Raw genomic sequence first — 27,608 nt, forward strand, 5'->3', positions numbered from 1 at the left:
CAATTATTATCTGGGAGATGTTTTTCCGAGTCACACAGTGGTCCCGAAATAAACTATTTAGTCACACTTTAGAGCCTTGCTGACCCCTCTCACAGGATGTGGTCTATAAAGATAGCAATGTAGTATAGCAAGAAAAATAATAATAAACCAAGCTAATCCAGTAAATTTCATTGATCAACATGCCTTTGGGTTGCATAAACTGTCCCCATATCAACTACTTCCTTGCTGCACATTGCACAGGCAGTGAATAACTTAGGCCTATTACTTAGCCTAATTGGTCATGTCTACAATTAAAGGTTCAGGTTTTTCATCAAACTGGATGATATTTGGATGAAACCAGTTCATAGTAGTTTGACCCAAGTATGAAAAATGACTGCAGCTGGTACAAATTGTACGAAGCAATGGGGTCCTGCGGTTGGGTATTAGGCTTCTGGCTCAAATGTTTGGGGTGTTAAATGTCTCACCATTATTTCTCAGTTCATGTTGATCAATATTTTGGCTATGCTGGCCTACTGTAAATTATCAAATATATGTCTGATCATTACATACACTACATTTACAAAAGTATGTGGAAACCCCTTCAAATGAGTGGATTCGGCTATTTCTGCCACACCCTGACAGGTGTATAACATCGAGCACACAGCCATGCAATCACTATTGACAAACATTGGCAGTAGAATGGCCTTACTGAAGAGCTGTGACTTCAACGGGGCACCGTCATAGGATGCCACCTTTCCAACAAGTCAGTTCGTAAAATTTCTGCCCTGCTGATGCTGTCCAGAACAACTATAAGTGCCGTTATTGTGAAGTGGAAATGTCTAGGAGCAACAACAGCTCAGTGGTAGGCCACAGAACGGGGCCACCGAGTGCTGAAGTGAGTAAAAATTGTCTATCCTCGGTTGCAACCCTCACTACTGAGTTCCAAACTGCCTTTGAAGGCAAAGTCAGCACAAGAACTGTTCGTCGGGAGCTTCAAGAAACGGGTTTCCATGGCCGAACACAAGTCTAAGATCACCACGCGCAATGCCAAGTGTCGACTGGAGAGGTGTAAAGCTCGCCAGCATTAGACTGGAGCAGTGGAAATGTGTTCTCTGGAATGATGAATCACGCTTCACCATCTGGCAGTCCGATGGACAAATCTATGTTTGGTGGATGCCAGGAGAACGCTACTTGCCCCAATGCATAGTGCCAAATGTAAAGTTTGGTGGAGGATGAATAATGGTCTGGGGCTGTTTTTCCATGGTTCAGGTTAGGCCCCTCAGCCCCAGTGAAGGGAAAACTTAACGCTACAGCATGCAATGACATTCTAGACAATTCTGTGCTTCCAACTTTGTGGCAACAGTTTGGGGAAGGCCCTTTCCTGTTTCAACATGACAATGCCCCGTGCACAAACCAAGGTCCATACAGAAATGGTTTGTCGAGATCAGGGTGGAAGAACTTGACTGGCGTGGACAGAGCCCTGACCTCAACCCCATCAAATACCTTTGGGATGAATTGAAACACCAACTGCGAGCCTAATCGCCCAACATCAGTAATCGCCCGACCTCACTAATGCTCGTGGCTGAATGGAAGCAAGTTCCCTCAGCAATGTTCCAACATCAAGTAGAAAGCCTTCCCAGAACAGTGGAGGCTGTTATAGCAAAGGGGGACTAACTCAATATTAATGCCCATGATATTGGAATGAGATGTTCAACGAGCAGGTGTCCACATACTTTTGGTCATGTGTACAATTCTGAACATATTGTCACTTATAATGCAGAGGCACAAATAAATTGTCCAGTACACTTATTGTAAGCTGTTTTCATGTACATTTTCTAATGTCTAAGTTTCCAAGGTGACTCAGGCTTTACTAATTATTGTAAAGAAGTATCAGTGAACTGTATTCCGTAATTAGCTACAAAACAATAGCAATGCAATTGTGTTTTGCTGCTGTTGTCTGATATCCAACAGTCCATGATCAGCTCTGTTGACCATGAGAGCATTTTACAGAGAAAATGGGTTGATGCATACTATGTAGGCTCAGAATAACATGTGGCCCATTGTTTACCTGATCATCAATGACATGTGGTCCATTGTTTACCTTGTTACCTGGCAACGACCACAATGGTGTTTCAAAGAGCTGTCAGTCAAGGTGAGCTCAGAATTATAAGCTCCCCACCCAGGCTGTTTTTTCAGACGTTCTGATGAGAGAACATGTTTGATTTCTTCAATTATGTGCATTTTAATAGCATACAAATAATATGGGTGATGTTTTGGTCATTCACAGGATATTTTTACTTGGGAAATTGGATGACTGTGCAGCATCTTTAATACAAAAACATATATTAAAATGTGTTCGTTTTGTTTGAAGTTGTGTTCTATGGAGCAATAGGCCTCAACTCCCCCACCCCTGTGGGACACTGAATCTGAGACACCACATTCCACACTGGCATGGTGCTTAGCTACAGAAGTAGTCCCTTTCTTATTTTTGTGAATTAACTAGCTTATTTGACATTGCATTACTGTTATGTGTGCATATGTACAATGCAGAAAAATGCATGTTATATAGATAAAGCATATGCTTTGTCCTTCCTGGGTTGCTGGCTATTTATTTACATAAACACCACAAGACTAGTTAGCTACTAACTTTGTTATGTGCTGTTTGAAATGAAGAGCCCTGGCTGTGCTTTACCTTAAAAAGCCGAAATAATACATTGTTTATAGGTAGCTAGCTAACCAACAAATAACGATACGTTGGTCCACTGTTGAAACTATGTCGCTATATATGAAATAAAAAAAATACTTGTAAAAGTATATACTAGTTGACAGGAAGGCCCGTCAACAATTAGGTAACTAACGTTAGCTAGCTAGGCCTTGCTGTCTGACCGTTCGCAAGTACAGTAACGTTACCCCATGCCACAGCAAGCTATCGATATTTATTTAACTAACGTTAATCCTGTAAAATACTGCGTAAACGTATCAGTCAATTAGTGTCCAATTTCCTACGATATGTGGCCAGCTAACAAGCTAGTACCAGCTAGTCTGATAGCCAGACATAGCCAACGTTACTCAGGCAAGTTAGCTATCAACAATAGCTACTAGCTAGTTTAGTAGATTTACTAATAATGATTCCATTTTAAATCGTGCATATTAGTTAAGTCGTTTTGTCCATGCAATGTCACAGCAGCTGTAAGTTATGCGAATACATGTAGTTAGGTCTGCAAGGCATAACGAACTTTAGTTAACTAGCTAGCTCACCCTGAACATGATTGAACTCACATTTACACGCGTGCAATGTATCTGATGGCGTCTCATTCACCTAGGAATGCGATTGCTAACCGACATTGCCTTGTCTTCGCTATTAGGTGAATATAGTATCATCTTACCTTCAAAAAATCTTATATTGTGGGCCATGGTTTATTCCATGTTCTCTCTGTCAGATGGTGTTTGCTTCTCATCAGCGACCCGGGCTCGCGATTAGGCTCTTTGTGTTTCTTTGAACAATGTGTCGATTACTTTTTTGTAGTCAAAAAACAAATTGCCAAATGTACCGTACTGCTCTCAGAATGATTTTGTTAGCGCGACACACATTGTGTTCATTCGATTGTTACAAAGTAGCTAGCTAGCTATAAACTGCATGGCCAACATTATTTGGTAGCTAAAATAATTGATTGGAAATGCCCCTATTGATTTGCCAATTATTGTTATTATTACTCATTCAGGTGCTAGATTTTTTTAAATCAAAATAATACGTGCGTCGACTTGGGCACATCATCTGCTGCTGCCTCCACGTAGCCTATTCTGTCTGTGAAGGTAAGGGCTTGCAAAGCTACTGTAAGTAGGCTCTAAATGCACCCATGGTTACAGTCATCTGCCATGATAAACTGCCTGACAAATTATTGCATGGAAATCATTGGGCATGTGTGCAACGAAGTGACAAAAGATTTGGTGTAGCCATATCCACGTGAAGTAGGGTGCTTATTTTTTTATATACCCCCCCAGGGGTGCTTTAAAAAATATATATATATATACACCACATCCCTCAATTCACTTTCCCAAACCACAGACAACTGATAGGTGGAGTCAACTCTCCAGTAGCAGCGTTTACAACCATCTCAGTAATTGATATATACACTAGAGGACATCAGGGATGCTGTTTTGAAGCCCCACGCCTCCATCTTGGCACTCCCCACGTCGTAAAAATATTTTGGAAGCTGTAGAAATGCATTTATTAATTCAAACGTGTTTCTGCCACATTTATTATATTACAAACACCTTAATGCATACTTTTCAATTATATTATGTGAATTAAACATACAAATAAAACATTACAAAATATGGGCCTATAAAAACATGTTCATTTTTACATTTTTGTAGAAGCTCTTATCCAGAGTGACTTACAGGAGAAAATAGAGTTAAGTGCCTTGCTCAAGGGCGCATCGACAGAGCCTTGTCGGCTCGGGGATTGGAACCAACGGCCTTTCAGTTACTGGCCCAACGCGCTAACCTGCCATACATTTTCCTGAAAGTATAATTGAACAAAAATGTAAATTAACAAAATAAATGTAATTTTGTTGTTGAAAAGTTTAATTGAAATACTGTAGAATTCCATTCATCCCTATTGAGGTCAAGGATCGGTAAGATGAACAGTTTCACATTAAACCCTGGTGCATGTTCAACTGTGGTATCAGAAATCTGCAAATGGTATTTCAGGAGTCAGATCCAATAGGGTTGTCAATCTTACAGGAATCAGGTTCGGGATAGGTTCATCCTTAATACAATCTTGCAACGAGTTTCCACAAAACTGGCAGTTGTTAGCTACAGACTATTTTTCCCATCCATGTCTGGTCTGCAGTTCCCTGAAAGACAGTACAGTCAAAATATTAACATGAAGTTTGTGCATGCATGTTCAAATGTATCATGATCAATTATGCTAATTGTATTTCAGAAGTCAGATCTGACAGGGTTGTCAATCTTACAGGAATCAGGTTCGGGATAGGTTCATCCTTAATACAATCTTGCAACGAGTTTGCACAAAACTAACATATACTTACAGCTAGCTACAAAATGTACTTTTCCCATCCATGTCTGAATATATATATATATATATATATATATATATATATATATTAGTGCTGACATGCAACTAACCATAGACAATAACCCACAAAATGGAAAATGGCAAAATAGGATCCCCAATCAGAGACAACAATAAACAGCTGCCTCTGATTGAGAACCAATTCACCATAGACCTACATATACCTAGACATACTAAAACCCTAGACAGGTGAACACCTAGACAATACAAAAACTAAACAAACCACCCTTGTCACACCCTGACCTAACCAAAATAATAAAGAAAACAAAGATAACTAAGGTCAGGGCGTGACAAATTTAGCATGAAACATGTTCAATTTGGTTTAAATAATGCAAAAACAAAGTGTTGGAGAAGAAAGTAAAAGTGCAATATGTGCCATGTAAGAAAGCTACATTTTAAGTTGCTTGCTCAGAACATGAGAACATATGAAAGCTGGTGGTTCCTTTTAACATGAGTCTTCAATATTCCCAGGTAAGAAGTTTTAGGTTGTAGTTATTATAGGAATTATATATTTCAATCTATACCATTTGTAGTTCATTAACCTTTGACTATTGGATGTTCTTATAGGCACTTTAGTATTGCCAGTGTTAGTATAGCCTCCGTCCCTCTCCTAGCTCCTACTTGGGCTCGAACCAGGAACACATCGACAACAGCCACCCTCAAAGCAGCGTTACCCATGCAGAGCAAGGGGGACAACTACTCCAAGTCTCAGAGCGAGTGATGTTTGAAACGCTATTAGCGTGCACCCTGCTAAGTAGCTAGCCATTTCACATCACATCGGTTATACCAGCCTAATCTCGGGAGTTGATAGGCTTGAATTCATAAACAGCAGAGCTGCTGGCAAAACGCACGAAAGTGCTGTTTGAATGAATCCTTATGAGCCTGCTGGTGCCCACCATCGCTCAGTCAGACTGCTCTATCAAATCATAGACTTAATTATAACATAATAACACACAGAAATACGAGCCTTAGGTCATTAATATGGTCAAATCCGGAAACTATCTCGAAAACAAAACATTTATTATTTCAGTGAAATACGGAACCGTTCCGTTTTTTTATCTAACGGGTGGCATCCATCAGTCTAAATATTCCTGTTACATTGCACAACCTTCAATGTTATGTCATAATTACTAAAATTCTGGCAAATTAGTTCGCAACGAGCCAGGCGGCCCAAACTGTTGCATATACCCTGACTCTGCGTGCAATGAACGCAAGAGAAGGGACACAATTTCACCTGGTTAATATTGCCTGCTAACCTGGATTTGTTTTAGCTAAATATGCAGGTTTAAAAATATATACTTCTGTGTATTTGTTAGAAATATTATGAATAAAGAATATTCTCATTTTAAATAGAACTGTAACTAAGTAAACTTATACTCAGTTTTATTACATCTGACTAACAATATGAGTTCATAAGAAGGGATTGTGTGACACGGACAAGGAGTAATTAAAGTTAATGAACACCAGTCCAACTAGGAAGAAAGGAATGGTTTGTGGATTAAGTAAACAGAAGGTAGTTAACCTATGGTTGAACTGACGAAACTGAGCTCTGGGGTGTTTTAGATAAGGCTGTGAGTGCATTCCTAGGTTCTGTTAATTAGAACTGTCAGCTAAGTGGTGATCGATAATGGTGAGGAGTCAAAAGTTAATTCAGCTGTGTTGTGTGTCCTGTGTATGTGCTAGTGGGTCAGAATGAACTTTTAAAGTTCCCTTTGACCCGGTCGAGAGGAGGAGAATTCATTTTAGGAGCAATGAAATTACGTATATAAACTGTTGCTCGTGGTAACGTGGCAACGCGCTCCGAGAATAAATTCTGTTACTTATTATTGATAAGACTGGTCTCCGTCTATTTTATGCAAACAAGAATCTTGCAAATTCTCATGAAATAGATTAAGGGAATTAAATTAAATGAAAACACATTGGTATATTTAAATTACAATAACAATCACTTCTAAAGGCTTCTGTAATCCTGTGGTTACCTGCGCACATTCACTCTAAAATAATTCCCGCATCCATACACTACACATGCCATTTGATGAATGGAAAGATGCATATGTTACAAAAGACCAAAAAGTTTAATGAATGAAATTTGGTTATTGTCAAATAGGGCTACACTTTTAACCTGAATTGATGTGTCCGCTGCTGTCCTTGCGCGTCTCGGTCACTCATTTCTGCCTTGGCAAAATGTATTTTTTTCCTGAAGACGATTCACTCATTTTTCAAGAAATGCAGTAATGATAAATAGTATAATAGCCTACTGTCACGGTCGTCCTCCTCTTCATCTGAAGAGGAGAGGCGAGAAGGATCGGAGGACCAAAATGCGGCGTGATATGTGTTCATCATGAATTTTAATAAAGAAAACACTGAAACACTATACAAAAACAGTAAACAAAATAACAACCGTGACGCTAATGCGAGCTGCGCTGAAACAAGCCATCAACATAGACAATCACCCACAAACAAACAGTGCAACCCAGGCTACCTAAGTATGATTCTCAATCAGAGACAACTAATGACACATGCCTCTGATTGAGAACCATACTAGGCCGAAACATAGAAATACCCAAATCATAGAAAAACAAACAGACTGCCCACCCCAACTCACGCCCTGACCATACTAAATGACTAATGACAAAACAAAGGAAATAAAGGTCAGAACGTGACACCTACAGTTTTCTTGGCATCTTTGCTTTAATTATTGTGTTATAGGCTCATGTTGAAACGGTACGGCATACCCCCACTATTTATTTTCCCGGAGGACTGGACCGCTCCGGCTTACTTTCACCCCTGCTTCCATGAGAAATTCCATAATTTGGTGTTTTGTTGATGGTGGGCGAAAGTGCTGTCTCAGGCACCGCTCCAGAAACCCCCTTAAGTATTCAATTGGGTTGAGATCTGGTGACTGAGACTGCCATGGCATATTAGGTACACATCTAGTATCGGGTTGGAGCCCCTTTGCCTCCAGAACAGCCTGAATTATTCGGGGCATTCAACAAGGTGTCAGAAACATTCCACAGGTATGTTGGCCCATGCTGACGCGATGGCATCACGCAATAATGCTTAATGTTATCCGGGATCCTTGGGACATCCCTAACCCTAACCTTTACCCATATCCTTACCATTTTAAATGTCAACTTCAATAGGGTAAGGTCCCGGATAGCATGGACTCCAAAATAATGGTCTGGTCAGCATTTTTATACATGATCTTAAGCATAATGGGATGTTAATTGCTTAATTATGGAAGTATGTATGGAAGCACCTGCTTTCAATATACGTTGTATCCCTCATTTACTCAAGTTTTTCCATTATTTTGGCAGTTACCTGTATGTAACAACTTTCCATTTCATTAGAAAATAATCGATTTATCTTAAATAATCAGATAAAAATCTGTCAAATGTGCGGTGTGTAGTGGCATGTCCTGAAATGCTTCCAGATTTCGAGAGCTTGGGACTATAAAGTTCTATCTACAAAAATATATTTAGGAGATAATTGGCTTTAAAGTTCCGAATCCTCAGCGGTTTCAATGGTGTCAGCAATTTGTATAGAGTATTATTTTGAACTTAACCACATTAATTGGGGTATTTAGAGTACTATATAGGTAGGGAGCTTTGTTCTGTTCAATGTTACTGTATGTCAATAACTACATTTAGGAAAATGCAGATAGCACCTTATAGTCCCAAGCTCTCGCATTTCTCCAACGCATAGGCTTAACATAGGCTTAATACATCATGTACTTCCACTGTATAGACACATGGTCAAGTAGCCTATCCATGTTCTCCACCAAAACTTGATTATGGTAAAGCAGTAAAGCTTGGAAATATAATTAATGATATGTATTCATAGCCTAACAGCCTGTAACATTGATGTATGATAATAACTGAAAGGGTTCTATGTTCCCTGTAATATACCACAGATGAGGGATTTGATACGTAAGGCTAAAGATACCAATGTCTATTTAGGGGAGGGGGTGGTCAATTTTATCCAGGGACTGAATTACATATTATGTAAGGTCTCACGTGTGCCGTCCAGACATTCACCTTGTTTAATGTCTCTCAGTGTTATAACTGAATCTCACTTACTACTGACTGGTGATGAGTGATTTCCTCAAACTCATCTAACTCCACTACTCTATCCATCTCCCCACCAGTTAGACGTTACACATATAGGAAAGATGATGTTACATTATGTTGCAGCTTAATAGGAAACTATTTTGTTTGGCACATAATGGTGCACTAGTTACACTGACTTGCATGGCATCACTCACCTAAAAAAAACTGCAAAACAGATGTTGCAGGATTTATATTTTGCATTAAAGAGGACAGTGAATCCACCTTAATGAAAGTCACAAAACCCCTGTTTCCAGACACAAACCACGTAAATGTGTACTTAAATTGATACATTTTCCTTCGCCAAATGTGACATGCTACAGACGCTGAAACAATCTCTTGTGAAGATAGATAGATGTAATCTACACAGGGCAACATGTCATTTTTGAACCTCTGGATCCCCATGGTGGGGGGGGGGGGGGGGTTAACAGTTGTTTTAATATCTAAAACAAGTGTTGAACCTCATCCAAATAGGTAGGATTCAGAACAAATGTATCCAATGTTGTTTTGGTTTTCCTTGCCCATAAAACCTTACATGGACCTTGATTTTACAAGCACATTTAAACACTTCCCCAAAATAGGTCTGGTTGCTATGTGACAGAGAGCTGCCTCGCTGCTTCATTTACCTCATTTACCTATTTATCTCACTGAGCCGTGGATTGGTCTATTGAGGGCCGTATCAAATTCTAAATGTAGCATGTCTCCCAATGGAACACACCAATGTCGCTGTTAGCTAGATGGAATGACCGAGCTTGATTCAATGCACCCTGCAGTTTTATTCAGCTGGTAAAAATAACTTTAGAAGATACTGACCGGATGAGTATCCTGTAGATTAACCCCAGATGAATTGCCCAACAGAGAGGTCCTGACCATGATTACCATCTTGGAGTATTAGGAAGCAGAGAGGAGAGGCCCTGACTCAATTGTTAGTAATGAACAGTGGTTTGGTTTCCGCTCCCTGTGCATTAGCAGGGCAAGGAAGACTGTAACCATAGCCACGGTTATGAGCAGATTGCACCTTCGCCCTTCATATTCCGGAAAGACTAAAAATAAATGAACAATAAACTTCCAGTTGTCATGTTACTGTTGTTAGGCTACATGTCAGAATGAAGATTGAAGGTGGACATAATAATGAAAAAGGATGGATAGAATTAGGATAGAATTGTAGGGAAACAGCAGTATGTCATCTACACATAAACATTCTCACCAACCACTAGATTAATAAAATACCTGGACTTTGAAACAGTTTGGTCACTTTAACAGCCATGTCTCTCAAGTGACTCATGTTAACCTCAATCTCAATGTAAGGATCACCATCAGCTCTGGGCTAAAAATATAGAATGATCCTTTTCAAACAACATCGGCTCTCGCACCAGCTTTATGATTTCATTGGGGCGTGTAGATGTTAACATTCAAGTATAATAAGTTGTGCATTAGCAGGACCTCCTTGTGAACATATACATCTGTTTCTGAAGTACTGAATAGCATTACAGTAAGTAAAGGGTTGTGTCCCAATTAGCACCCTATTCCCAATGTAGTGCTCTACCTTTGACCTGGGTCCATAGGGCTCTGGTCAAAAGTAGTGCACTACATAGGGAATAGGTTGCCATTTGGGACACACATCAGATGCCATGTTCAACAAGGAGACCTACCAACTGTCTGAAGTTCCATCTTTCATGTGTCATTATAGAAACTACTTGATTAATTGAGCTTTAAGTTAGTTTTATTTGAAAGAGTCGACAAGTTGAGTTTATTATTTTCTATATAATGGTGAGTGGTGGTGCAGCTGGAGTTTCTCTCACAGTGAAGGTTTACGGTACATGAATACCATAATTGAAACAAAGACGTGTTGTTCAAGTGGCTCGGTGCGAAAGCCATTGTAAATTACAACGTGATTAAGGTCATACACCCCTGCCCAATAAAGCCGATGACCCTTTGGTGTCAACAGAGCCTATGTTTGTTAAGGCAGCAGAACTCTCACAGGAGTGGATAACTGCTCTTCATTTATATTGCCATGTTTTGACTTTTATTTTATTGGGATGTTCTCATATTTATGGCTCTCGATAAATTATTTTGGTTTGAAAAGGCTAACTTGGCCCCTGTGCAGTATCAGTAGTCTAATCCTTCTTTTGAAAAATTGTTGAGCAAACCAATGGATGCATAATGTTGGACTACCTTTTAGACAAAATAATAAAATAACTTCTGAAGGGTTGTGTAGGTTACCTTCTAAATCTAATCTGTTAGTTACTAACTACCTGTCCAAAATTGTAATCAGTAACATAACTTTTGGAATACCCAAACTCAGTAATGTAATCTGTTTACTTTTGAATTACTTTCCCCTTAAGAGGCATTAGATGAAGATTAAATCAAATGCATTTGGTGTGTCATCATAGTGGTCTCTGACTTGTGCTCATCATTTGGTGTGTCATCATAGTGGTCTCTGACTTGTGCTCATCATTTGGTGTGTCATCATAGTGGTCTCTGACTTGTGCTCATCATTTGGTGTGTCATCATAGTGGTCTCTGACTTGTGGTCAGACTCGCTCAGGTATCCTTTTGAAAGCAGGAAGGTGTCATAATACATTTTTATGCAAACATACTTCCTGAATTTACAAGTAATCCAAGAAGTAATCATCTAGTTTTTCAAAAGTATTCTTAATCTGATTGCAATATTTTTGCTGGTAATGTAACTGATTACAGGGCAATACTTTGTTTGTAATCAGATGACATATAACTGACTACATGTAATCAGTAACTCCCCAACCCTGCTTAAATGGTTGAAGGCAAAATGGTGATCTCATATTATTTATCTGCAATTTTCTCATTTGCTTCTTAGAAAAGATGACTGCATTGACTAACCAGGAAGAGATTGAGCTCTGCCTCTGCTCTGGTGGGAGTGGTTGAGCTGGACTTCCCCTGCCTGCTTCAGAGTGGGATAGTTCAGCTGTCTGAGAGGCTTGGAAAAGCCTCCTTCAATCTGCTCAGCTGCTAACAGCCATGAGTGACTGAGAACACTTGTTAAATATAGTTCTCCACTACACTCAAGAGTTCTACACTCTCCTGCCCAGGAACAACAGGGGAAAAGGCAGGGTCTTGGCTTCTGACAAAGGCTGTATGCACTTACAGTATCTACCCTCCTCTCCATCTATCTCTGGATATCTCTATTTGAAGGGAAAACTGTGGCAAAAAGTGACAGTTGAAGCAACTCTGACCACCTCCTCTTGTCTGCTGGTCTCTCTCTCTCTCTCTCTCTCTCTCACTCACTCACTCACTCACCGCCTCACTGTGACTCTGCTGACCCAAACCCCTGGGTTAGGACAAAGCTTGGGGTTTATCTTCAGACGGCTTTTCATTGCCTCTGTAACTTTGACAGGAGAGAAGAGGAGAAGCAAGGTAGAAGAGAAGAGTAACAGGAGAGAGGATGGATATCTTTTGACAAATCTAGCTTTATCATGCTGTCTCTTTTTAACACACACAGTCCAGGTAACTGAAGTACATTGAGACATTGAGGAGACACTGTTTTTACTGTGGGACTTGATTCTCAGTAACTCAGATATTCACCTTTTAACCTGTCGTCACCTGTGATTTGGAACCATTGAGAACAGGTAAGGAAAAATTCCATTCATAAAGTGGAATGAATTGCTACACTCACTGCTGTACTTCGTGAAAGACTTGTGTCTACTGAGAATGGCTTAATAGACAATAGTTCTCCATAATGAATAAGATGTTACTTAGAATTAAACATACATGCCGTTTCTGTTTCAGTCCATGGTTCAGTGTTGATTCATTCTTGATAACATCCATTAACCCATGTGTGTAGAGGTTGACCCAGTCATGAATGGGTCAGAGTGGAACACATTGTGAATCAGTGAGTTGGTAAAGAACATTAGTTTTGTTGCCACTGGCTCTGATGTCCGGTTCAGGCTCAACCCAGGAAATGATACATTAGGAGGTTAATTGATTACATATTTTACCAGAAGAAAGCTTTAGCTCCCTCTCTCTCTAGATTTTCAGCAGAATTCCTGGTGATTTCAATCTTTTATTATCAAAAAAACGATGGCATGCTGGTTTTTGGCCCACGGGACACCTGTTGCCGACCACTGCAATGGTTGTTCAACTTTCTCAGGACCGTGAAAATCTTTGAAACATGTCAAACGTGTTCAAGTTGAATAACAGTCGAACTAAGAACAAGTTGAACAAGTTAAATTGAAGTAATTCGTGTTCACGAATATCTCTCCTTCTTAACCTAAGGAGACATACAGTACATTACATGGACAGATAATATCTTGTCTCTCCACTTAGACGTTTTCCCAGGTGAAAACAAAAGCTGTACCCAAAGGGCTTTATTCTGATAAGCTCTTCCATGAGAGCCCCCTCTGTTTGAAGGCACAAAGTGAACAGTGGAGCTGCCTCACCCCTTCTGTTACTCCAGTGGCAGCCAGTGGTCCCATGTGACTCAGTCGGTCAAGCATGGCGCTTGCAACGCCAAGGGTTGTGGGTTTGATTCCCAGCGCCACGCATACGTACAATGTATGACTGTAAGTCGCTTTGGATAAAAGCATCTGTTAAATGGCATATACTGTATGATGTGGGCTCTGCCAGCCTGTGGTACCATTCATCCCTAGGCGTTCCTAAGGAGCGTTTCATTAATAACTTTTTCCACTGATTTTATTGTAAGTTATTTTGAATCAGATCTAAAGAGTTTTCCTCTCCGTGATGATACAGTAAATGTCTGCTGTCCATGCGGATTAGAGAGGGCTTCAGTGGCTTTGCGTCATCACATCATTGTCATCGGTGATAGGAACTCCACACAGAAATCCTGTGTGTTATGTGGGGGATGAGCAAGGGGTTTAAAATGTCTGTCATTTGTAATAGACAGCTCATAGGTCAGTTTGTTTTGAAATATTTTTGACAGTGCCAATAGAGTTCAGAATAACTAAAGACATAGTGAGGTCCTGTTGCATATAAATGCCCATTTCTGAGAGGGCAATTTACAAGGATCTCATTTTTTTGGTAATTTATAAGGATATTATTCTGGACAATTTTACACGTCCTCCTTAATCTCCATTAACAAGCTGGAATGATTTGAATGGAGTGTACCTTCTTGGACAGATTATTGACACATTGGGTAGTTAACGGGTATTATGTATGAACACTCGGAAACCCAGGGGCTCTCGAGTGGCGCAGCAGTCTAAGGCACTGTATCTTAGTGCTAGAGGCGTCACTACAGACCCTGGTTAGATTCCAGGCTGTATCACAACTGGCCGTGATTGGGAGTCCCATAGGGCGGTGCACAATTGGCCCAGCGTCGTTAAGGTTTGGCCGGGGTAGGCCGTCATTGTAAATATGAATTTGTTCTTTAACTGACTTGCCTAGTTAAATAAAGGTTAAGTAAAATGACTGCCTGTGGATGTCTCTCCTCTACTCCATTCTGTCTAGAACTCGGATTGTCATTCTCTGCATTCCCTTGTGGTCTTGTAACTTTCTCTGGCAGCACTTGTCTCTAAATCATCTGATTTACTGTGTGTCGGTGGCATCACTTCACTGGCAGCCAAAGCCCAAGTGATAAGACAGTGAACCATGAGATCACTTAACTAATTTAGCTCAGCAATCTTCCAGTGATGGAAACAGCAGTGCAGGTCCTCATGTTTGGTTTCATAACAACAGCACCTCTGTTCTCATGACAACAAAATAAGGGACTAGAGAGAGATGGATTACATTTGCCTTCTTACCAGATAGGATATCACAATGAAATATTAATATTATCCCTGTCTGTCAGAGACCAGTGAAATATTACTATATTATCTCTGTCTGCCATAGCTCAGTATGTGTACTTCCTTAAAAAAAAAAGTATCTCAAGAATGTTGAATGGAGATGACTGATGTGATCGTTTGAGTGAATAACCCATTGTCAGCTAAATGCTGTGGGTGATTTTACATCCCTCAAGAGTGTGCCTCATAGAACATGATCAAGGGAAGCAATGCATTGCCACCATGCTATTTAACATTCCATATCAACCCACCCTTCATGAAATCATCCAGCTTGCCTACACACTGAAGAATGGAAGGTGAGGTACGTGGGATAGACAGCAGGACCAAGACATGCACAAACACACACACACACACAAGTGCACACACACACACAGACACGCACATAAACAGAGCGATTTAGAGCGTCTCTGGATTCTTCACTCATTATCAGCTCGAACAGCTGCATCTGAAGCAACACAGAATCATTTCCAGCCCTTGCTATTGGACTGCTCCTAACAAAGGGAATGAAATTATAGCAGGTCAGCTGATTCAATTCAGCTTTGTAAGAGCCGCTGTACGATGTGTATTTTCACCCGAATGAGGGACCATTTGAAATTTGTGTTCGGAATATAACACATCTTTCAACTCACCTTTACTAATATAAAGACTTATTAGCATGTTATTTAGAAAAAAATATTATATTTACTGTAAGATAAATCTAATCGTCCTACAGACAATTTTGTGAGCTGTCTTTTTTTTTCTCTTGCAAGAATTTAGTCCTCGTCCTATTTGTCCTGACTTTTAGAGGTTATGTGTATGTGTTTTCTGGGAAACTGATGACAACCAAATAGTTGAGTGTTTCATGCTTAGGGAGAAAATAGGCTGTAAATACCAAAAGAATAAAACACACAGTCAGCATTAATCTCCCTGCTCACACACTTTCCTCTCTCCCCCTTTCTCCTTCCTTCACTCTCCCTCGTAGATGTCTCTTCGTCTCTCGCTTTGAGGGAAGTGACTTCATCGTCATTCCACTAGAAAGGCATTTGAGACTGGCCAGCTTGACAGAGGACTGCAGCTGGCCACTGATGTCAGTTTGCTAGACTCATAGCCACGTATTAGACATGAGCACATAGGCTTGCGAAGATAGATACAAACATGCCATACATTTTGCTCATTCATTTTCATTGCTGTTTGACTGGGAATTGAATTGGATTGTGAGAGGAGAGGCATGATGATGTTAGGGGAAGTCAAGTCATGGTCAATCTGATTCCTGCTAAAACCCCTGACCTGGCTTCTTGTTGTTTAGAACTTACAACTTGGTCAAGAGTCTGATTTCTAATTTTATACCAGCCTTTCCATGAACCCTGCTGCTCACTCATTGTCGGACTTCACATACCCTTGTAAGGTGGCAGATAATTATGTCATGTAATGTTGCCAAAGGATGTGGATCATCAACTCAAATATACCACTCTACGAATCACAGAAGTCTCTTCTGTGACTCAGACTACCAGATAGTGCTCCTTCAAATTATAAGGCTATCTTGATAACCCTGACATTTCAGGAACCATTTAATCTTCCCCTTTGCTTTTCTGATAAGAGTAAGAATACATTCTGTCCAACTCCAATGTTGGAAGCCCTACAGATGATTGTAGAGGTGTACTATATGTATGAGTGTATGTGGGGGTCCAACGCTAGCAGGTGGGTTCTGCACGGGCCAGGGGGGAAGTGAGATTAAGATCTGAAATACTACAGATTGGAACCTGACCAGGACCCAGTGATATTCTATTCCCAGTCCACTGTATACATCAGCACTTAATGCAGTAAACGCTTAATATTAATAGCGGACTATATCTTTGTACAGTGTAGTGTGTTGAGGTCTGCGGAGTTACATTTACACAGTGGTACACTGTCCCCAGAGGTTTAGTAAAATGTATATCAGTGGTCTGGACATTTTTATTTGATGTGATACCACATAACAAACCATAGCATTACTAACTGATACAGCACATGGCGTTGTGGAATATGTAACCTAACCAGATGCATATAACCAGTCACAATATTGTTCTATTTACACAGTCTATAACTTTGTCTGTCTGAACCCATGGAGACAGTTTTCCTTCTTGTACAGAGTTTCACAGACTTTTGTTTAACCACCCTGGTCTGGACCCTCAGTCACCCGTGACCCCACCTGACCTTTGGTCACAAGGTTGTCTTGGTCCTGGGATGGTAGGAGACTTCAGGAAGTGACTGCTTTCCACCGCATTTACAGAGAGTTGTGACATCAAAAAGACAGAGTGACCTCTTGAACCTATAAACTCTCAGTGATATGCGTCTCACAGAGGGAGACTGAATAATAATATGCTGTAGCTAATCAGTCTACCCCAGAGGTGACCAGGGTTTGAAATGTACAGAATCTCTGCACAGAGTCATGGGGGTTCCATTCGAGCTGTGTTCTCATTAGAAGTGACTTATCGTAACTTTGTTTTAGTTTTGATAGCTTTGTTTGGATTGTTCCCTCCCCCCAACCCCAGCTGGCAGTGGTACTTACTGACAGTGGCAGCTGAACTCATGAATACAACATGGTGCAAAGCAGACTCCCAGAGAGAGCTCACTCAATCATCTGATAAATGAAGTGAAAAGCTGTGTGAAGTTCTGATGTTGAACACAGGTCTCTGTACTGTGTACCCCATACAGGGTTGTCAAGATGACCACAACATAATATTTAGCTTTTGGAAATGGGGTGACATCTACTCAGCATATTCACCATTATTATTCTCAGATGAGTATAGCTATGGCAAGTGTATGGTCAGTTACGCCTCTAACTTTGGTTACGTTGCTTTTTCTCCCCTTCACTCCGAGTTACTGTACAGCAGCAGGATTAGATTTTAGGTCTTCAAAATAAAGTCTATCCACAATCAATGTACCTCTTCCAATATTTAGTCATATTGGGAGTCTTCAGTCACATGCATAGGTGAATATAATTCAATTTCAAAGGCATTTTTTGAATAGCTACAAATTCAAGTGGGGAGGATTTGGACAGCTGCCAGCACCTGTTTGTCATGCCTACTCCCGCTCCCCCTCTTCAGTGCTTGATGTCACCGGTCTACTAACCACCGTCCAGGGACCATCATTACGTGCACCTGCTCCCCATCATTAAGCACACCTGGACTTGGGACGAACTGAAAGCAGTTATATCCTACCAACGGGACATTAAAAACTGTAATATCTTATGTTTCACCGAGTCGTGGCTGAAAGACGACATTAAGAACATACAGCTGGCGGGTTATAAACTCCATCGATAGGACAGAACAGCAGCCTTTGGTAAGACACGGGGCAGGGGCCTATGCATATATGTAAACAACAGCTGGTGCACGATATCTAAGGAAGTCTCAAGGTGTTGCTTGCCTGAGGTAGAGTATCTCATGATAAGCTGTAGACCACGCTATCTACCAAGAGAGTTTTGATCTGTATTTTTTGAAGCTGTTTACATACCACCACAGACAGAGGCTGGCACTAAGACAACAATCAATGAGCTATATTCTGCCATAAGCAAAAAGAAAACGCTCACCCAGAGGCGGTGCTCCTAGTAGCCGGGGACATTAATGCAGAGAAACTTAAATCCGTTTTACCAAATGTCTACCAGCATGTTAAGTATGCAACCAGAGTGAAAAAAACTCTGGATCACTTTTACTCCACACACATTGACGCATACAAAGCTCTCCCTCACCCTCCATTTGGCAAATCTGACCATAATTCTATCCTCCTGATTCCTGCTTACAAGCTAAAATTAAATCAGGAAGCACCAGTGACTCAGTCTATAAAAAAAGTGGTCAGATGAAGCAGATGCTAAACTACAGGACTGCTTTGCTAGCACAGACTGGAATATGTTCCGGGATTCTTCCGATGGCATTGAGGAGTACATCACATCAGTCACTGGCTTTATCAACAAGTGCATCAAGGACGTCGTCCCCACAGTGACTGTACATACATACCCCAACCAGAAGCCATGGATTACAGGCAACATTCGTACTGAGCTAAAGGGTAGAGCTGCCGCTTTCAAGGAGAAGAACTCTAACCCAGAAGCTTATAAGAAATCCTGCTATCATTATGCTATCATTATCCACCACTTGTTTCTATGAATAGCAGGGGTCTTTGAATATTAGACGATGTAGCATAAATCTTGAAAAATGTGTGCAGAGAATCATAGGAGCGAATTAGTGAGTTAGCAATTGTGTGATCATATGAGCACTGCAACCCAGTCTGACAAGCAGCAGCAAAAATGTATTTACAATTGGTGGTTGGTGTGTGTGAGACCTACAGCTGTGGAGTAGAAGTATTGTCATCTGTTTAGAATGCTGATGGCTTATAAAGTGATAGTCTTTTGGAGTTTCCCCTTCTGGGTCCCACTGCACAAGTGGAGGGATGGGGTTCACTATAAATACTTACAGAAAACTTCACCAGCAGACAGCTGTGCATGCCGCCCAGCCCAAGGTCCAGCTCACAAATAGGGGTCTTGCCCTTACTTACCTCCCTCTTTTCATGGGCAGAGAATTCACATACAAATGTAGGATCTTAATTTGAGCCAGTTTGCTACAGCAGGAAAATAATCCTGCAATTATTATGTGGATTATAATTCATGGACATTTTTGTAAAGGGTTAAGGGGAAATCAAGTCTGAAATTTCAAAGTGAAAATGACAAAAATGCCTTTTTAAACCTCAAATACACCACAAGTTTAAAATAGAAGTTTTCATGAAACAGGATGATCAAATTAAGATCCTACATCTGTAGGTCGCATCCCAAATGGCACCCTATTACCAACCCTATTATCAAAAGTTGTGCACTATGTAGGGAATAGGGTGCCATTTGGGACAGACTTAATGGTACGCTGTACCATGAGCGTAAGTGTAAATTGGGGACACCAGCCTGGCATGATCACATCCCTATAAGTGGAATACAAGTTGTGACCAACAGCAAATAGTAGTTTTATTTTCTGTTTTAACTTCACTGTTATTGAAGGATGGGCATGAGATAGAGGAGAACATGTACGTTGTAGTGGCTGACTTCATATGGTTTGAAGCAACTTCTGTATAACATCGTAAATATTACCACCCTTTCCCCAGAGCCTGTTCAAGATATTCGATACAGAACCTTTAGGTAAACACCCCAATGCAATATTCTACCTGCTGTCACCCACAGCTTGTTTTAGCTTTATTTTCTTTCCACATTTCTTCATTTTGGTTCAAATCAAACTGACGCTCCATGACTGTACCTGCGAGAACGCTTGGCATCTCCCCTGAAACAACGACTATTAACGCCCAGCTCTAAAGTAGCTGCTACTATTTTGCTGACAAGATTCTCTCAGTCTGAGTCACACACTTCTTTCATCCGAGACTGTGCGAACTTGGGGCACTTTGGCCCCATTCAGAAGAATTGGCCTAATCGTGTTCTTTCCCTGAGCACCCTCACCGCAGATTATGGATCCCCTGTGTCTGTGTCTGCTGTCTGGGCTATTGTGTTGATGATGTGTCATCATCATCATCATCATCATCATCCCTGTCATTGTCCCAAAGCACGACTCCCGATATGAGAGTTGATTATTTTGATTCAAACAACTTTTCATCTATTTATCTTCCATATTCAATCAAAAACGCCCAACTGTTATGAGTATATTGCGTGATCCACCTCTGATACATAGAGATAATGATGCTTCTGAAGCTGACTCATTCCTTAGACTCTAAATACAGAGACACAACAAACACACTGGTCGGATCAATGTCCAAACAAGGCCAGCCAGGCCAGGCCCACTGTAGCCTAGCTCCCTGGTGTGAGATGATGGAAAGCCTGTCTCTGGCTCTCTAGATTGTAGGACAATGGAAACAATGGATCTGACTTGGCTGGCACAGTTGGGGGCCAAGAGCGCTTGGCCAGGAAATGTCCTCGTTTCTCTTTTATTATAAGTGCAGAGTGCAGAGTGTCCAAGCAGCAGTAAAGGCAGTAACTAACCCACTACATATACTGTAGTTACAATTACAGTAACCTTGTCCCCAGGCTAATTGAGCATAGCGGGGAGGTGTCTGGTGAAAGAGATTAGAGTTACACATGAACACTGTAAAGTCATGGCAGTCCTGTATTGGTGTGGGTTTATATAGCCTACCATTCAAGGTCACCTGTTTTTTGATGCATTAACATCACACTGAATATATTAGTTTATCCAGGTTAGAAGACCACAGTTGATATTATAGCTACTTGCCTCATAATATTCATTTGGTTCCAGATGTTATTAAAAGTCCCCATGAGAACATTCTTCTAGACCATTCTCACTCACTAGGTTGGGTCCCACACCTAATCACAATCAATAACAGCAATTTAAGAGAGGGCCCTCTTTCCATGACTGTAACCAGCATTCTCACCTACTGAGCACCAACCAACACCGGAGGCCCATGGACGATGAAAAGGAGTTGAAATTTGGTCAGTCCACCCTGGCCTTGATGTTAACATTCACAGACAGACCGGTCTGGGACCAAAACTAAACCTATCATAGACTTAAGTTTCACATGTTTGGATAGCAAAGTACAGTACAGTGAGTAGACCACAGTAGAGTACAATACAGTACAGTACTGCACAGCACAGTGATAGAGCACAGTACAGTAACGAAAAGTAGAGTATAGTACAGTCTATTGTACTGTACTAAACTCTACTTTACTGAACTATAATCTACTATACTGAACTCTACTGTACTGAACAATAATCTACTGTACTAAACTATACTGTACTGTTCTGAACTATACTGTTCTCTGCTCTGCTCTGATGTCAAAACTTGTGAAACTTAAGGAGAATGACACTAATATGCATAATTATGCATTTCATGTGTAGTACAGATCAGGGCCCCATGATGTAATTCCGTTACCATAATTCCATTCCCGGGTGTAAATCCACTTCACTTACTGTAATTCAATAACCATAAGAGATTTTTTCAAACTCAAGGTGTCAATGTCATAGTTGACACCCCATTCTTTCTGCAGACATCTTTGAATCTTGAATCTGAGCAGATATTTAAGTCTTTGGAAAACGTGGTCGCATAAAACCCTGAGGGAGATTTTACCATAATTCCGTCATCAAAGTTTGCTCTGCACAGTTCTTCCACTAAATTAGTTTTTGTAAAATTCTGTGGAAATTGTTGAAAGTAGTCCTTGTGCATAGAGTTATATGGTTTGTTAAAATTTGATAAATGGTTTTTGCTTGGCATACATTTTAAAGTAAAAAAAACAGAGACAAAGTGCAATTCCCTGTCGTCCCTGTCGTCCGTTTTCCCCCTGAAGGTGAGAATGCGGTCCAGGAGCAGCACAGCCATGGAGGGCCCAGATGACAGACAGATAAATCGGGTTACCCAGCCCACCAAAGCCTTCACCAAAGAGGAGGAGGAGAACACACTAGAGAAACAGAAAGAGGGGAAGATCCAGACAGTGGAGCCTGGAAAGGTGAAAAGGCCCCAGAGAAAGAGAGCAGCACAGCCATAGAGGGCCCAGATGACAGACAGATAAACCGGGTTACCCAGCCCACCAAAGCCTTCACCAAAGAGGAGGAGGAGAACACACTAGAGAAACAGAAAGAGGGGAAGATCCAGACAGTGGAGCCTGGAAAGGTGAAAAGGCCCCAGAGAACCCCAGAGAGCAGCACAGCCATAGAGGGCCCAGATGACAGACAGATAAACCGGGTTACCCAGCCCACCAAAGCCTTCACCAAAGAGGAGGAGAACACACTAGAGAAACAGAAAGAGGGGAAGATCCAGACAGTGGAGCCTGGAAAGGTGAAAAGGCCCCAGAGAACCTCAGAGAGCAGCAGAGGACAACAGAATGCAGCATGGGTGACGGACCTCTCTAAGGAGGACTTTCTCCGTCTGCTGGGGGTCATGGAGGGGGAGGTGCAGGTGAGAGATTCGCCACTAACACTGTGCTGCTGTGTGCTAGCTACTGTAACTCCTAACATTACTGCGTCCCAAATGGCGCCCTACTCCCTTGACAGTGCTCTGGTAAAAAAAAAAACGTTTTAAAAAAGTAGTGCACTATATAGGGAATAGGGTGCCATTTGGAATGCATTCAGAGTTTCTTCACACTGTGCTGCTGTGTGCTAACTGCTAACATTGTGGTCAGTGGTTTTGGTTATATTTGGCAGGTGGTAACATCTCAGTGTCAGGCTTGACATGTTAGTGTAACCAGGAGTCATCCTACTGACTCACTGCTGGGGAGTCAACCTCAGTGTCAGCAGCCATGAACTCTGGTCCCTTCCAACCCTGCCCCACTCTACAGATCCCGATGAGCAAGAAGCAGAGACCACTAGGGGCTGTCCAGTGTTAAGCCTGCTGCTTAAAGAGTTCCATTTAGAGTTCCACTTCTAAACAAACCTCCAGGGAGAGAGGGCTGCTGCTGCTGTCAGTTCTATCCTCAACCCTCGCTCCATCCAGCTGATTTGTTTAGGTGTGTTGATGACTTTCCAAAGTTGCAACTTGGGGTAAACAACATGCCCTCCTACTACACCGTATGTTGAAATGTAACCCTGAACATGTTGAAATCCAACCCTGAACATGTTGAAATCCAACATGCTCTGAATGTCTGATCAACACTGAAGAAGGGTTCATACTATCTAAATGACTAATGATAGTACAGTGGTGTAACGATAAAGAAGGGTATTGTTGTATAACTGGCACATTATATAGTGAACTACTTTTGGGCTCTGGTCAAAAGTTGTGCACTACATAGGGAATAGGGTGCCATTTGAGAAACAGCCTGTGTTATGAAAATTGCATTTGAATGAAAGGAAACACTCAGGGGTCTGACTAGAACAGCGCCACCCTGTGGGGAGAGTTAAGATCACAGTGCTGGAAAAAACACCATAAAATCGACTGTTTATTTTCAATAGTTGCGCCACCCTGTGGTCATGTCAATTGAATGATCATACTTCCAAATAATTGTATATGGTTTCTCCTGGATATTCTCCAACCATTCTGACAGCTCATAAACCACTTAAAAAAACAAAAACCTCATTCTCTAATCACAATAACAAAGCCACATCTGTCAGTTTGAAGTGGTTTTATTGTCATCTAGAATAAAGAATATTAAAGTAAAAAGAAGGTTATTGTCTTTGTCTCTCTAACGTGTCCCCCTGCTCCTCGTGTCTGTAGGCCAGAGAGGATATTATCCACATGCTGAAGTCAGAGCGTACCAAACCCGAAGCCCTGGAGGCCCATTACGGCTCAGCTGCCCCAATCAAACCCCTCCAGGCCCTGCAGAGAGACAGCCTACTGACCAACAACACTTCAACGCTAGGGGACGACGTCTACCAGATGCCCATGCAAGAGGTAAGGCAGAGCCACGATAGAAATGTATATCAAAATGAATATAGATTAAATATAGCTAGCCATTAGCTGTGCTAATAAACAAGTCAATGTTTAATGAATATATTGGATAGATACCAGTGTATGAATGAGTAAGACAAATGGCTCCCTATTCCCTAATTAGTGCACTAATTTTGACCATATGGGCCTTGGTCAAAAGTAGTGCATTAATTTGGTATTAGGGTGCCATTTGGGACAAAACCATGATGGTTGTCATTGAAGACCCTCTAATATGTTGATCAGTTGGACCGGCTGGAGGACAAGCATCGCGAGACTTATAGGCGTATGCTGGAGCAGCTGCTGCTAGCTGAGAAGTGTCACCGCCGCACGGTTAACGAGCTGGACAATGAGAAACGCAAACACACCGACTTCATGAACAAGAGTGATGACTTCACCAACCTACTGGAACAGGAGAGGGAGAGGTGAGGGGAAGTGTGTGTGAGTGAGATTTGCCTGTTCCTATCTCATTCCATGCGAGTACGTACATCATGTTTACTACAGAATTAGTTGTGTGTCACGGGGATGTTGAGAAACAGGACATGATGAGGGATGAAAGATCAATCTCGGCCATGGTGGGAGAGGGTTGGCATCACTATCACACCGTCACACACCACAGCCCTCTGCTCTGATGCCATGCTACAGCTCTTCTCTGCCTCACACACACACACACACACACACACACACACACGCACACGCGCACACACATGTACACACACGTACACACACACACACACGTTTGTTTTCCTATCCTTGTGGTCACCAAACATTTGATTCCCATTCCAAATTCTATTTTCCCTAACCCTAAACCTAATTTAACTTTAATCCCAAACCTAACCCTTAACACCTAATTCTAACCCTAAACTATAAACCTAAAATAGTTTTTGTTCCTTGTGTGGAATGGAGAAATGTCCCAACTTGTCAGAATTTTCCTTGCCTTGCTAGGACTTCTGGTCCCCACATAGATAGTAAAACCAAAAAACACACACACACACACATACCCTCCTGTAGGTTCTTACTCCAACCCTGCTCCTGGAGAGCTACCCTCCTGTAGGTTTGCACTCCAACCCTGCTCCTGGAGAGCTACCCTCCTGTAGGTTCTTACTCCAAACCTGCTCCTGGAGAGCTACCCTCCTGTAGGTTCTTACTCCAAACCTGCTCTTGGAGAGCTACCCTCCTGTAGGTTCTTACTCCAACCCTGCTCCTGGAGAGCTACCCTCCTGTAGGTTTGCACTCCAACCCTGCTCCTGGAGAGCTACCCTCCTGTAGGTTCTTACTCCAAACCTGCTCCTGGAGAGCTACCCTCCTGTAGGTTCTTACTCCAAACCTGCTCCTGGAGAGCTACCCTCCTGTAGGTTTGCACTCCAACCCTGCTCCTGGAGAGCTACCCTCCTGTAGGTTTGCACTCCAACCCTGTTCCTGGAGAGCTACTCTCCTGTAGGTTTGCACTCCAACCCTGTTCCTGGAGAGCTACCCTCCTGTAGGTTTGCACTCCAACCCCCGTTGTAACTAATCTGATTCTCCAGGAACAGGATTGGAGAGCTACTCTCCTGTAGGTTTTCACTCCAACCCTGTTCCTGGAGAGCTACCCTCCTGTAGGTTCACACTCCAACCCTGTTCCTGGAGAGCTACCCTCCTGTAGGTTTGCACTCCAACCCTGTTCCTGGAGAGCTACTCTCCTGTAGGTTTTCACTCCAACCCTGTTCCTGGAGAGCTACCCTCCTGTATGTTCACACTCCAACCCCAGTTGTAACTAATCTGATTCTCCAGGAACAGGGTTGGAGAGCACTGACGTAACCATTGTCAATGAACACACCATATAGAAGAGGTACTGACATAGTGAAATACATGTTGCTATAGCTATGATTCACAGTATTATGGCAATATTACTTAGATGACTTTTCTAATGGCATTTCTGTTATATTAATAACACACCCATTTACCTTTATTATTAACAAGCTGTCATTTCCCATCAAATACACTTATCCTACTGTGAGACCAACTATGTTTTTGGCTATGTCTTTAAAGTAACTGTCCAGTGAAAATCTCACTTTTAAAAGTTCATATTCTGTTAACTCATACCCAAATAATGTTGTTGACCCATCCTATACTCGAATTTGTGGCCAAAGTATAAATGAAAAAAGATGTATTAAAAAAACAGAAAACTTGTATCTGAAACAAACTGTAAAAAATACTTGCTATTTCCTCATGGAGGATGATGTCATCCTAAACTGGCCAATCAGCGGTCTACTCGCATTAATATTTTTTATGACTGGTATACGCCAACACCATTCTGTTATTGGGGTACGCCCACACCATTCCAACACAGAAGAGCTGATTTTTAACATGCTTAATTACCATTTTCTGTAAGGAAAACTATTTCACCCATATGGTAATTATAGGTCATATTTCATAGAAATCTGGAAACACTGGACAGTTACTTTAAAACAAGACGATGTATATGAGATTTAAAAAATACAATACCAGCATGATGCTCCAAAGCGGAATTTATGAGGCTATAACAGAGGTGGAATCCAGATGTCAATCTAATCTGGCCCCCAGTTAAGTGCCTCAGTGGTACCCTGTTCCATATGTAGTGCACTACTTTTGATCAGGGTCTATAGGGCTCCGGTTAAAGGTAGTGCACTATGTAAGGAATAGGGTGCCATTTGGGATGTAGACTTAAAGACCTGCAAGTCAGGACAGAACCACTGACATCATCACCTATGTAAAAAGGGGAATTTGGGATACCTAGTCAGTTGCACAACTGAATGCATTAAACTAAAATCAGTAATCTGAGTAATGTGATAAGACCCAGAGCAGGGATCTGTCTATCTGATAATGCATGGTCATGAATGACCCCTCACCATCAGAACACTACAGTGCTACTCCAGGTGTAAAACGCTCCCCAATGGAAAGAACTCATGCCTCACTGAACCGTTTACCCACAACATGAAAATATGGTAGTGTTTTGACAGTGGATTGCATGCTTATTGACCAGTGGGCTTATGTAAGGAACTGATGGTTGGCTGTTCCTATTTGAGGAACAAATTGTGTTTTATATGTCTTCTTCTATGAGAAAAAAGCTGCCCTGAGTTTCCAAATAAACGCTGTGTACACAAATAATTTCAGTCAATTATAATTTTCTATAATGAATTACCTTAATTATTTAATTGCCTCTTGTTCATATGTTTTTCACATGTTGTTCGTTATATTTCCGTACATGCAAATACATACATGCTCCTTCAGTAGTGCACTGGCTGAGTCTTCTCACGAAAGCATGTGAA

At 41.4% G+C, this 27,608-nt stretch overlaps 2 protein-coding genes and 2 non-coding genes across 9 annotated transcripts in view; 1 reads left to right on the plus strand and 3 right to left on the minus strand.

Moving 5' to 3' along the window:
* Positions 1–3,799, minus strand: part of LOC115107634 (sentrin-specific protease 6-like) — a 34,646-nt gene extending 30,847 nt beyond the window's left edge. For 4 of the 6 annotated variants that reach the window (XM_065008701.1, XM_065008702.1, XM_065008698.1 and 1 more), the window contains exon 1: positions 3,366–3,799. Coding sequence is in view for 2 of the 6 variants with exons in the window: in XM_065008698.1 (XP_064864770.1) it covers positions 3,366–3,393 (28 nt within the window). In the remaining 4 variants the exon portion in view is untranslated. The other 2 variants (XM_065008699.1, XM_065008700.1) reach the window with 2 other exon arrangements.
* Positions 3,800–4,685: 886 nt separating this feature from the next.
* Positions 4,686–4,757, minus strand: LOC115108806 (small nucleolar RNA SNORD50). Its single transcript, XR_003860397.1, has one exon. It is a non-coding gene; the product is annotated as a small nucleolar RNA SNORD50 (small nucleolar RNA).
* Positions 4,758–4,920: 163 nt separating this feature from the next.
* On the minus strand, positions 4,921–4,992 carry LOC115108805 (small nucleolar RNA SNORD50). Its single transcript, XR_003860396.2, has one exon. It is a non-coding gene; the product is annotated as a small nucleolar RNA SNORD50 (small nucleolar RNA).
* Positions 4,993–18,816: 13,824 nt separating this feature from the next.
* On the plus strand, positions 18,817–24,750 carry LOC115107633 (filamin-A-interacting protein 1-like). Its single transcript, XM_065008478.1, has 4 exons — positions 18,817–18,912; positions 22,303–22,860; positions 24,112–24,288; positions 24,568–24,750. Exons 1-4 carry the CDS (start codon positions 18,817–18,819, stop codon positions 24,748–24,750), a joined length of 1,014 nt encoding a protein of 337 aa, XP_064864550.1.
* Positions 24,751–27,608: the final 2,858 nt, after the last annotated feature.

The sequence above is a fragment of the Oncorhynchus nerka genome, linkage group LG24 (assembly GCF_034236695.1).
Source record: "Oncorhynchus nerka isolate Pitt River linkage group LG24, Oner_Uvic_2.0, whole genome shotgun sequence".
NCBI classification, from domain to species: domain Eukaryota; kingdom Metazoa; phylum Chordata; class Actinopteri; order Salmoniformes; family Salmonidae; genus Oncorhynchus; species Oncorhynchus nerka.